The sequence below is a fragment of the Patella vulgata genome, chromosome 9 (assembly GCF_932274485.2).
Source record: "Patella vulgata chromosome 9, xgPatVulg1.2, whole genome shotgun sequence".
NCBI classification, from domain to species: domain Eukaryota; kingdom Metazoa; phylum Mollusca; class Gastropoda; family Patellidae; genus Patella; species Patella vulgata.
The window spans coordinates 35,536,481-35,550,365 of record NC_065887.2 but is presented as its reverse complement, the minus strand read 5'-3'; the positions used below and the strand labels follow the sequence as shown (position 1 = coordinate 35,550,365).

Genomic DNA, 13,885 nt, shown 5'->3' with positions numbered 1-13,885 from the left:
CACACTGAAGCGCTTTTCTTCATGTTAAAGTATTCTATGGTGTCCTTGTTACCGCTATGGGGATTGGGTTTTGAAATTTGTTTTTTTATGTGCGATTGTGATATGTGAACCAGAGGCGATGCATCAAATCGCCCGTGTGATTTTTCTTGGCGTGATATCTTCCATAATCAACACAAACCATGTCGTCTGCATAACGAAAAATGGCGGCCATGTCGATATGTGATCGAGGCAGCGGTTTCAGACAAATGGCTAGTGATATAGCAGTAATGTAAAGGAAACTATACCAATGATTGCTTGTAGTTGATGCGAATTCCTCGTTTTAATTTTGTTCAAGGGGAGAAAAGAAAAGGAATAATTTATGTCTATGTGGAAAGGGCGAGAAGAAGAAGAAGAATACTATGTTGGAATGAAATATTTTAAGAAGGCGCGTCGGTTTCCTTGCGCTTGTCAAAGAAGATATGGGGATTTTTCTCGGCACGTTTCTTCAATACCTGCTATGGATGTGTCCGGTTTTTGATTTAGTGTTTTCTATACCCATAACCGATGGTTTTCCAAGATTTGAAAATTTAAAAAATCAGAATGGATATTTTGCCAATGCACCAAATCAACCACCTTCTTCGAGAAGCCGTGCCGCCCGATCTCGTTCTAATATTATTGGTAATAGCATATTAGAAAGTCACGGCTTGGAAACCGAGAATAACATTGCTGTGACCGAACTACTAGCATATATCGACTCCGTACAGTCGGGAAAGAGAAAATGCAGTAAAGGTGAACGAACAATACCACTCGATAGCTTTGGTTTTAATTTTTTACCGGAATATTTTTATGGGCCCTTCAAAGATCAAGTGGACAAGGCTGTTCATCTGGCCAATACTCTAAATAATTTATTTCTTTATAAAGACCAGGGGCAGGTCTTGTACGACGACGTGGTTTACTTTGCCTTATCGCAATCATTTGCTGAAAACGACACCAATATTGTTGGATGTGGGATCGCCTTCGCGGAGAAACAATATCCTTTACGGAAATCCTCTATGTTTTGGCCTTATGCCTATCGGGTAGGGAAGAAACCCGAAACAATGATAGTTGTATCGGATCTTTCCAAGTTGTATAATTACACTGACGTGGCCTGGTTCACAGAACATCAACAAAAGACCACCGTTAATTTTCAAACGGACCAGTCTGTTCTCTTCACAAACCAGTCTGATGCCGACATCGGTAAATTTGACAGATATTTATTTCGACGAAACAAAACCGTAAAGGTAACCAGAAGTGACGGATTCTGGGGCGATCCATTCTATGATTGTCTCCTAATGAAATGGATTGTATCTTTTTCTTTGCCATTTTACCAAATTCATGGAGACACTGGACGAATTGTTTTTAAGTAAGTATTAAAAAAACAAAAAACTCTTCTACGATCTTTGTGAACCCCCACCCCACCCCTAATTCCCTATCCCACCACTTTAAACAAACTAAATTGCATACAATCGAATGCCCATAAATTAAAAACAATACTCTACCTTAGCCACATGTAGCCTACATAGAATGACACACATTCTTACGTTTTTAGGCTAACGTAACAAAAGATCGTTCCACGCTCTGTTGATAATGTATGGACTATTACATAACGTCAATCGATGATAACGCGCTTACTTCCCTTGGCTATTTTATCTGCAAAAGACTGTGAGCACGTGTCAAGATTGTAATGAATTATTACATCTCTTTCATAGGTCTTATCGGCTATCCACGTGGGCTATCTGTTATACTGACCAGTTGAATATTAGTTTTATGTTGTTTTGTGTTGTTGTTACTTGTAGCTGACCAGTTATGAAACATGAAACATTCTTTATTGTTCCAAAACAGCGTCCAAATATTTTGATTTAAAATAGACTGTTGGCCAACTGATAAAATTTTATGAACCAAGTATTTAAGTGACGAATTAAATTGATTGAATATAAGATTTTTGCAGATTTTAAATTTTTATGAAATAGATTAAAATTATAATTAAGCAGGAAATATGGCACATAATTAGATGTTGAAAATTTTAATGTCCAATAAATAATAGATTAAAACAAATTGTCAGATTGGGATCCATGATTAGGGTGGCCCATGCACCCAAAATTTTCCGTACAGAAAGTTGGTCTCGACACAGCGAATGTACACGCTTCAGTGGCTTGTCTTGAAGTGATTTCACGCTTACTACGCAGTATGATAATACTCAGCGGTATGGTCTATGATACTATAAATAGCCATCCACACATGCAATTCTCTCACATCTATCAACTGTTACAGTCGTAAAAGATCTATTGTTGACGATTCTGAATAACAGTAATATTTAGCTTATTGGTTATTACAGCAGCTTTAGAAATTACGTTTGTTTTATTTTTTAAATTGCTTTATCATTAACTGTACCGTTAGTAGCGGCATCTTTTGGTTTAGTACAAATAATATCTTGAAAATACTTCCGTTGGGCAAGAACATGATACTCACAGTAGTTTAATTTCACTTTTACAAGGTTCTTAAAACAATTGTCAAGTTGCCCAAAGTGCGTGTTTCTAAATTCAATTTCTTGTTCCAGCTTTCTGTTATGTTTCATAAAAAAGTAGTCTTGATTATCCCGGCCTGTCAACCAAACGTAGAATGGTCAGTAGACTGGTTAAGCGAGACTACTTTCAAAACAAAGGCACGTAACCTATTTTTTTACTCACATGTGCTCGGATGTTATGGCCGACACTCGTAACCATCTTTCAGTGTATAATTTATGGATGATTAAATGGTCATTGCTTATTAAGTACAATATTATGGGGCGCCGTTTTGTAAAATAATTATTTAATTTTTTTTATAGCAAAAAACATTAGATTTAACTCCGAATGTATATATGTAAATATCAAAAGATATTGTAGCTAAAAGTCAAATTTTTGGTCTATGAAAAACTTTAAATGTTATATCTTGATTTCACACCGCTTAGTTAAATACATAGCTAAATGTGCTGTTTTTCGTAGGTATAAATGCTAAATACTAAATCACTGAAAAATCTAAAGTTAAACATTTAGCTAAATATATAAACATTTAGCTAAATATATATATATAAACATTTAGCTAAATATATAAACATTTAGCTATTTAGATATATATTTAGTTAAATATATAAACATTTAGCTATTTAAATATATATTTAGTTAAATATATAAACATTTAACTAAATATATATATTTAGTTAAATATATAAACAGTTAACTAAACATATAAATATCATGCTAAATATATGTGTTTAGCTAAATGTATAAATATTTAACTAAATATATATTTGTGGTCCCGCCAATATTTCTATTATCGTAAGCGACACAAAAAACTGCACATAAAGTAATGACGTGTACCCGACACATGAGCCTTGGCACAATAGGCCTACTAGCAATTAGAAATGGAAGCTGACCACGAACTTGTAACCCGAATCACGGCCGCGGTACTTCGTGCCGTTCGCACAGATCAAAGCAAGGTGCAGTCAATGGAAAGTTGTACACTACGTCATCGTTTAGTGTGAAGTCGCTTACAACAATAATTATTTTACAAACGGCGTGGTACGGTTGCGCTTTGTAAATTTAACTATATGTTAAACTAAATATATAATTATTTAGCTAAATATATAATTATTTAGCTAAATATATAATTATTTAGCTAAATATATAATATATACTTATTTAGCTAAATATATAATTATTTAGCTAAATATATATTATTTAGCTAAATATATATTATTTAGCTAAATATATATTATTTAGCTAAATATATATTATTTAGCTAAATATATAAATGTTTAACTAAATATATTTATATATCATCAAATCTCTTGTTTTGGTCTTAATATTCAATGCTAAATGTTAAATATGAAAATAGAGACAAATCAAGAAATATTTATATATATTATGTTAAATATTGAGTTTTTGTTGTATTTTTAGTTTAAATATTAAAAGTGAAAAATTTGCACAAAAGTCGAGATTTAACTATATATATAAATTTAAATTAAATCTAGTGTTTTTTGCTATATAAAAAGCTAAATAATTAATTTACAAACGGCGCCCCATACAACATGACTGTTTATTTAGTGACTATAAATGTTTGAAACTGATTTAAGGCTTGGTGTATATATAGATATTGTGGTGTAATTGTTGAGATATTTGGAGATATTTATTTATGGTAGGGCACACTACCAGGATACAGTACAGCGGAAGCCCAAGGGGGTCAAACTAGCTGAAAAGTGTACCAATTTTCTCTGATATGGTATCAGTGCATGTATATCTGGTATCATCAGCATGTAAGTCTGCTGGGTATCTGGTGGTGGGTGTGGCTATGAGGGTTGTGATTCTGGGCATGAATTCTTGAACTAGATTAGCTCAAAAGTGTACCACATGAAAATTGTACAGTAGTGTAGCCTACCTTACATCTTCAAGTATTACAAAAACTCTTACAGACATTTCTAGTGATGGGGTACCCATGACACAGCTGTGTAATTGCCAGACATTTGTATCCCTGACAAGAGTTATCTAATTTCCAGACCACAGCTAGGCTAGATTAGCTGAAATCTGTACCACCTTAAACGGCCCTGAAGTTGTTTAGTACCACCACAGAAATCATGAATGACTATTGCCATACAGTTTGTGCGGTGGGTTACCCCTAACAGACACGCTCGAAATGCCACGGCCCCCAACTAGGATAGATTAGTGGGCACTGTTCCCGTGGTCCAAATAATTAAAAGTTGTGCTAGAATGCGTAGAATACTAATACCTAGCACGTATGGAAGAAGTGATAAACTGCGGTTTGCAGGAACAATTTTTTTCTTCAAAAATGCATTTTTAGCGCCATAAAATGTTTTTTTTGCCCACGGGAGGTGCAAGCTCCTAAGCAAGATGCTGTCAAAAGTGCATAATTTTCTCGGGGTCCCTGCTAATTATGTTAACCTAGTCCTAACCATAGAATACAAAACTTTTCTGTGTATGTTATTTTCATGTACCGGTACATAAAATGGTGGTTCCTCGAACTTTTGCATCCATTAAAGCTATCCCAAACAATAAGTTTCAAATCATTAGGACGCCCGTGAGATTTTAAAAATTTATGGATAAAATGAATACCATAATCAAGACTTAGTCCCAGCTAATATGGTTACCCAACCCTAACCTTAGAATACAAAACTTTTCTCTGTATGTTTTTTCCATGTACGACATAAAATGGTGGTTCCCCTAACTTTTACTCCCCTGAAACCTGTCCTAAAACATTAGGTTAATTGTTTAAATTGGGTGGCAAATACCGGTAACTGTTTGCATTGTTCCTGGATATTTGCCACCGGTTTTGAATAACTGTTTGGACTGTTCTGGGATATACACCACCCAGCTAGCAAATAACCACTCCCAAGAAGTAACCAATCTATGCTCAGTCATTGTCCTTCCTTTCAATAATGCCTACCTGTATTACCCCTTTTATCAAGGGGGAACGCCACAGCTGTCAATATACCATCAGGGATTTTCTAACTTCAAATGATGTATTATCAAAATGATTAGTTTATTATGACATTTTAATGTTAATCGATTCAACAATTTTACTTCCTCACTCAAATCTTGTCACTTTCTCTTTAAAAAAGAAATGAAAATTAATAATAAAATAATATACTGCACACAGGTAATGTTTAAATATCGGTTACCTGTAGAAAATGGAAGCTGCAATCATTGTCTAAATTAGGATTAAATTACCTATACTTTGAAACAACAGTAGGGAAATACTACTCTTTCAATTATCTGTTCATTTATTGTGTCCTTGGTATTGATTCTTGGACCATTAAAAGTTAAAACTATTTTTTTACTATTTGTGGTTGATTCTCTGTGTTATTGTATTTTAAATGTGAAATATATAAGTTAATTGTAATTTGTGTGGTATAAGATAGTCATTAGGAGAAAGAGAATGAGGACTTGCTCCTATTAATACCATACCCCTTTAATCATCAGTTATATAGTTCAACACAGCAGCTGTTCTACAGAATGTTGTAAATCTGACTGTTATCAAGACTCTTAACTTGTCTTAGCAGGATCAAATTCCTCATGTAATTTCTGTGTTTACCTGAAAAGTAAATAACATTCTTGCAGACCAAGATTTAAATGAAACAGTACATGTATACATATTTTCTTTCATTACATGGGCAGAAGCAATAAAATTAGTATTTTGTTTTTCATCCCTATAAATTGTAATTACTGGTACCATTTTGAAAATAAATTGAACACAACCCCTTGTACGTCACTGAACCAGCCTAACACTTGTAAGCAATAAACACCCATATCTTTCTTTAGTTGTAATAATGTTAAGATACTGTAATTAAAGTGTCTGTAAAATGAAAACTGTTATTTAATCTTGTTCAATTGCGATCGAAGCAGGCGTAAATCAAGTTATTTCACACAGATTCTGTTAGTCAGGAATTTGAATATCTTTTCATAAGGGACATACTACAAAAGTGTCTGGGAAGTTTCAGAGTGTTTTAGCAGTGATTCCCAAGAGTTTAGATTTATTTTTTTAACTGCTTAATGTGTCATGTAGTCATGTTAAAAAAAAAACTCTCCTGGGGGTACATGCTAAATTATGATTAAAAAAAAGATAGTTCTTGTTCTGAATACCAGAATATTGTTATGTAGCCTCCATGCTGCAAAATGCAAGTTTTGATAGACCAAGGCCCAGTGGTTCAACAGGGAGCTCTTTTAAAATGCTTTTTGCAAAAGATCTTAATTGAAAATTCTTAATCTATGATGGAAATACATTAGTTTTCAAACTTGCGGAGATTGCTTACCATGCCCTTGAATCGATATCGTACCTGTCATCAAAACATTGTACAAAATGAAAGGAAAATGTTGGGCGTCTACTGTCTACTAATATTACATATATGATAGAACTGATTAAACATTCCAAATATTACCTGGTATTTTTAACATAGAGATGAATAATTGTTAATTGACCCAAATTAAGGAAAGCATTTATTGTTACTAAGTAGAAAGCAATAACAGACACAAATATAATTTTCAGCCCACTGATAATTCCTTTTGAAGACAAATGGTTGTCATATGAGAGGATATCTGTTTGAAATCAACTATTTCTGAAAAGAATTGATTTGTCAGAGATCAGAGAATGCGAAACCTTTTCGAAAACGTCTGCATTACATGTACCTTGTTTTGATTAATTCCTTGAAGTTATAGTTTATTTTGGTAGCCATTGGCCTATAATGAGTTACAAATTGCAATACCACGAACGGGACCAGACAGAAAAAACATTTTAGGCCTACCATAATACTTTATCTGTAATGCTTTGCCCAACTTACTGATAAATTTTGTGCTACCATAGATAAATGAAATGAAATGAAATGGAGTTTAACGTCCTACTGTTCTGCTCCTAACCTGGGCTAATGAAGACGGGCATACGCTATACAGTGTGCTATGATCGAAATTTTGCCCGGACAGCGGCACTACGGCCTACTCTTATATCGAATTCCAACTGCCAAGGGATCTTTTACGTGCGCGCCAATGTGTACACGGGACCTCGGTTTTTCGTCCCATCCAAACGACTAGACAGTTTCCTTGTCAGCCCCTCCGTCCTGCATCACTGACAAGGGAGAACCACGCCGGAAAATCTGTATGAACTTTCTCGGCCAATGCAGGGATCGAACACCTGACCTCCAGGCTAGCGAGCTAGCGTCTTACCCACTTGGCCAGCTACCATAGATAAATACATGCATCTAAAATAATTAATTTTTTAAAACAAAAGACATTCATTTTTATACCGATATTATAAAGACATGTGAATTACAAAATACAGGCTATAAAAATTCTGATTTGATTCTAAAATGCCAGATGAGTAGTAACTCGGGCTTCTGAAATCCACTTCTGGCTCTATGTACTGATCGATGAAATGAAATGCTAAATATGCCTAATGCAAGTCTTTCTATAGGCTTCATATGTTATAGAAATTATTAATTAGACCTATATTTACATAACAAACTCAAAATCAACTCTGTAGACCCTTGGATTTAAACAGTCGTCTATTTACTAATTAACTCATTAAATGGCTGACAAAGCTAACATTTACCGTTAATCACTGACATCATTCCCGGAAACTGCCGATGAAAGGACTAATTAATAATCAAGGGTACCGTAGGCATTGAGAATTTACTTGTTAATCAAAAATATGTCGGCGGAGTTATCATCTGTCAATCAAATGATCAGCAATTCTCGGAGACGGTGCAGTGACAGTTGATGCCTATTTCTGGTCAAAACTTCCAACAGTGATAACTTCGTTCAGAATAATGTAATTTGATTGAAATGTTCACTATTTTCTTTTTTATCATCTATTTTTCCATTGTCTTCTGGAATACAACATTTCGTTTAATTTTAGAAGAGAAAATTTAATTTTTGGTTTGGTATTGTTAATATTTTGAATTACATCTTTATAGTGGTGGGGGCTGGCGACTGGACCATGATCTTTTCATTGATAGGGTTCTAAAAGTCTTGGCATGGCGGTGGACCATTTGACAGTACAGACACAAAGTGTGTGTAATATATAGATAATATATTATAGTGTATACTGGTTAAAGTTAGTTGCATAAATATGTACTGTATTACTGTGTTATATAAATACATCAGCTATATATATATATATATATATTACCCACCAGCTGATAATGACAATAACATACAACATTTTTTTTTATCTCAACATAAGAATTACTAAACTTCTTTTTTTAAAATTTTATTTAAACAATATTTATTCACGGGATACCGAAACAAGCCAATGGCTTATATAAATCGGCTTCCCAAAAGCAAGATACATAAATATTATTATCAATATACATGTATATGGGGTGTTAAATTACATATATAATAGGATTAGAGAAAGAATAGGATCAAATTCTAGCTAGCATCAGGATCAAGAAAGGGTAGATACTTACTGCTGAGTTTAAATTCATTACTTCAAAATATTGGGTGGCTATTGTAACTTGTAACCGATATGTAGTGGGCGGACGGGCGGGGATTAAATGTACAAAGGGCTCCAATAAAAATGTAAGACCTGTAATAAATTTAGAATAGACTATATCGAAATACTAGTGGCCAGGGGTGACAAAAAACTCATTGTTTGGTCAACTACCCAAATTACTAATTTGGTCACTTAAAGTGCCGATATGTCATAATATCACTATAGAATCACTTGCAAACTACAATTTTGTAGAAGATGAATCTCTAATAGGAATATCAGTTCAAAAATGTTTAAATTCCATTCGGTATTTACACAGATAGGTGGAATTGAAATTTCATATTGTTGTCCCAAAAAAACTTATTGATAGGCATTTTTTAAAACTCGGATTGAATCCAAGCCGGGAAATTATCTAGAGTTTGTATTCTGATTTTGTTTTCTTAATTGTATGTTAAAGGGCTAATCCCGATAATATTTTGGAGAATAAAACTTCTTAATTTTGTGTTAAAATCCCTTAAAATCCCCTACCGAAGGGCCGAGCAAACTAACTCAATATTGTGATACGTTTTCAAACAACTTAAACCCGCCAGTCTTCATCTGGAAATGGAGACTGGTGTTCCAAGCTGTATTATAAAACCAGACATTTTTTTATAAAAATAATATGTAGGTGAAATTTACCTTTCGTTATCAAGTACAGCACGTGGGTCATTCACTGTATAGACCTCTCAAGGAACGGGCATCGTTCATGAGGTCACCCAATGAAAAAATTGACCCAAAATCTTAAAAGGGTTACGTGTCCAGATAAGCAGTTTTGACGTTCACGTCCCAACGACTCAATATTTTGAGCTGAAATTTTGAGACAAGGCAAATACACCATTCCTCTATATTTTGGCGCTTAAATTTCATACGTTCCCGGACTTTTATTTTTGAGACTCTGTTCAAATCGGGATAGGCCCTTTAAATAATCAATCTGAGTAAATATTACCGTGAGAACTGTTATATTTTAGTGAAAAATGCAAAGGGGGCGTTGGGATTTTAAACTTGTGTCTTCACACTGATAACACTTCTGTGATCTACAAATTTTTGTCTATAGATATATAAAATTATGTTAGTGTTGGAAATGAGAAATGTTGATGTCACTGACAACAGTGTGTTTGTATTAAATGTAGATAGAAAATCAATAATCTTTGTACTCTACATCTTTGATTAACTAACACTCAATCCATACTTATTTCATTAATGTTTCGGTCTTATTCAGTGCAATTCTAAATTCATAGATGTTAATTTAAGTTCAGTTTAAAACTGGTTAAATATGTAGGATACAGTTATGTTCATACATGGAGGTTGTAATACAATGTTGCAGAGCTGGAGGTGCCCCTTGGTATTTGCAATTAGATACAAGAGTAGGCCGTAGCACCGCTTTCTGGACAAAATTTGCCTCATAGCAACTGTATGGCACATGCCCATCTTTATTAGCCTGGTCAGAACAGAACAGTAGAAACCCCATTTCATTTCATTTCTTTGTGTAGAGGGGCAGTTCAGTTAACTAAGCCAGTTTTGTAAATGGTTGCTTGGTTATATATAACCAGTAAATAACGGTACTAATGGGTGATGATTATTGTAGGTAATCAGTGTTTTTATCTTGTAATCAGTTTTCCATGGAGGAATGGAGTAGTTTGATATGGAGAAGTAGTGTTATGTAGAGTAGTTTAGATAAATCAGGAGTTTAAATGTTTTTAGAGCTATATAATTTGAGGAATGAAAAGTTAAAAACACCCTAGTTTGAATAAACCTGTCGTTGCTAAATACAAAGACCATATGTATGTGTCAGATTCATGATTTGATATAGTTCATTGGATTGCACTGAATGAAAAGAGGTTGAATTCAAATCTGAACCAAATAGCACGTACTTCGAAACCAAATTTGATACAAATAAATTTTGATGGTTTCATCTGATCCAAAATTAAACTTATAAAGCGTTTTCCATTTCAAGAATTAGGACCGGAGAAATCCAATGTTTTTGTGGTGATATTCCTGAAAACAATGACAAGGTGCCATTCAAAATATAAAAAATAAATTTCATACTCCCACATTGAAATGTGTTTGTATATTGTAGTCCCTTTTGTCTGTCTGTTCGTTCGTTTATTCAACAGTTCTGCATCCTGTGTTCACAATGCTTGTAGACACTCGACAGACTAAAGTCATGACCTGATTACCTTTAAATTTATACACAGTGTTTATGGTCATAAGATGAAGACGCCTATTGATTTGCAGTGATTTCCTTATGGTCCATGATCACTTTTTGATATCTTGTAGATGCTCGTCTAATCACTTAATTTATTAGTGAGTTGTTTCTCTTGATCATTTTTTGTATCTTTTAAATGCTCCCATTACCTACAAAACAACAAATATGCGACACCTTAGCTGCTGGGTACATGCAGTTGCCTGACAACCTATCTATAAAATTCTATTGCAATTTCTAATCATTTATGTCCATTTATGTGAAGAATCCAAATACAATTGCAGTCACCGTTCCTGGTTAGTCAAGTCTACAAGGCGCTTAATTACAAATGGTGCTGAGAGCATAGAGTACATGATGTTGCTGACTGGTTTCAAAATTGTTCATTGTGTCTTAAATATTGAATATCAGGAGCCCATATTTTCATGGCAAGATAACAACATCAATATTGATTGGAATGGACCAATAATTCGCATTTGTAATGTCGAAGACTATGGATATTGATTCACAGCTTTAAGCCCTTTAAATAAAATTCCCACCTTTTAAATATTTCCCTGTTTGAAAGTACTTGGTAGCCTGCTATTCTTTTTTGGATTGGAAAATCTCCCCAAATGAGGCCTATTTTTGGGATAGTAAGTGGCTGATGTGTGAAAATAAATTATCATCACCCATTGAATGTGCTTTTATGAGATTGGTTTAATTTGATAAAAATATTCAAAATAACCTTATACTCACTTTTTACTGAAATTCTAGATACTGATGTTCTTAACGGCGCTAAACATTTAACTCAATATTTACCATAATATTCGAAACTAAAAACTTGAATTAGAATTCAATATTGGTCCATTTCAATCATGTTTTTATCTTGCCATGAAAATATGGGATTCCAATAATATTTAAGACTGGACTAAACAGGTGTAAACGAATGACGTTCAGTTTTGTCTGTTCATGTATTTCACCAAACATAATTGATTAAATATTACTATAAATTTTTAAAAACTTGAATATAAATCATTTTACATAGATTCATATTATATTAATATGTGCTTTTAGACCCATTTAAGGTTGAAAAGAATAGAGCCATACACCCTTTAAAATAGCACCAATCTTTACTGTTCCTGTACCAGCTCATATTGAAATATCATTCTTTCAATTTAGTGTCTCCCCTGTTGAAATGGATGATATTTTCTTTTTTTCACAAAATAAAGTAAATGTCCCGAAGAAGAGTGTCAATCTTGATCGAGCTTAGGGTTAATGCTGGTAGTTATTATGGCCATGAATTGTGCCAGCAAAAGTTAGTAGTGTACCACATGGTAGATTCAAAATTTTGTTTTTATTCACCTAATGTAGATGTATAGACAGACTATTTAGTTCTAGGACAAAGTTGAATGTAGCGGAGTCTACTTAAACCTGGAAAAGATTGATTTTGGACAAGCAGTTGTTGAACTTCTGTAAACGAGACATAGCACTTTTGTCCTTCTGTAGGTCCATCAGTCTTTAGCCCACAATTTCTTCCAAACACTCTACATACTACATCATTTACCCCAGATCATTTAAAATTTATATACATTTGGTTACATTAGTGAGACAAAGAGCAGTTTTAGATACAATTTATAGTTATTGTCCGTGATCTCTTTGTAGAAATTTATATGTGTTGTTAATATTAATAAAATGCAAAATCCTATCGATTTTGAAAAATGAATGTTTATATAATTATTACTTTGTTGCGAAAGCTCTAGCAACAAAAGTCATCAACAAGTCTGCTTGAAATTATTTTAATTAGTGAATCGAAGAAGCATGCTAATTACTTTGTTATGGCCTGTTCACTCTGTAAAATTTTGTAAATGCCCTAGTGGCAACAGTTATCATCCGATCTGCTAGAAATTTATATGCATTGTTCAGATTAGTACAATGAAGAATACTTTCATTTTCTGTCATTTTTACATCTACATGTAGAATTATAGCCCTTGCTCAATTTGTAGAAATCGTATGCTCAGAGCACATTGATGCCTCTTTGCAAAATTATAGCTGGGTACTCTCCTGTCTGAAACCCCACTGTATAAAGATATATACTCAACGGTATATTTTTTCTTGCTATGAGTCACATCTGTAAATCTGGCTAGGAAATGTTTTCTCTATCCGATAAGCTTCAATTCCAGACTTTAATGCCATTTTTGATTAATTAAAAGAGCTTGTTTCTGAATGAAAACCAGTTTAATACAGATAAATGATACTGCTCTAGCAAAATTATTAGTATTCTGTTCAAACTTCTGTTATAATAGAAAGCATTAGTTATTCCACATATTATTACAAAATATGAACAATGGAAATATTGGAAAATGATTGGAAAATTTTATTGGACAGAATTATCATGACAGACAGCAAGATTGAGCAAGAAATTGTTTATTATGTGATATAGATTAAAGATAAATATAGAATGAATTGATGTATTATGCTAATCTAAAGAAATATGATTGTGTAAAATTATATTATTGAAAAGTACATGTATAATAATGGTTAGATTGCTTCTATAGTGTTTGTCCTCAAAGGACCTTCAGTTTGGCTTGAAGGTTTGAATGTCATGTATTTATGCTATCTCTGTAGCCAAGTCGTTCATACTAGGCCTACACTCTATAGTTTAATCAATAGTAGATC

At 33.4% G+C, this 13,885-nt stretch overlaps 1 protein-coding gene across 2 annotated transcripts in view; it reads left to right on the top strand.

Annotated features, from left to right (window-relative positions):
* The window catches only part of LOC126831825 (probable G-protein coupled receptor 158), a 46,374-nt gene continuing 32,489 nt past the window's right edge, over positions 1–13,885 (top strand). The window contains exon 1 of one of the 2 annotated variants that reach the window (XM_050562455.1): positions 1–1,381. In XM_050562455.1, the coding sequence (XP_050418412.1) occupies positions 459–1,381 (923 nt within the window). In that variant the 5' untranslated portion in view covers positions 1–458. Of the gene's footprint in view, positions 1,382–4,259; positions 4,310–13,885 lie in introns of those variants that run through there. The other variant, XM_050562456.1, reaches the window with a different exon arrangement.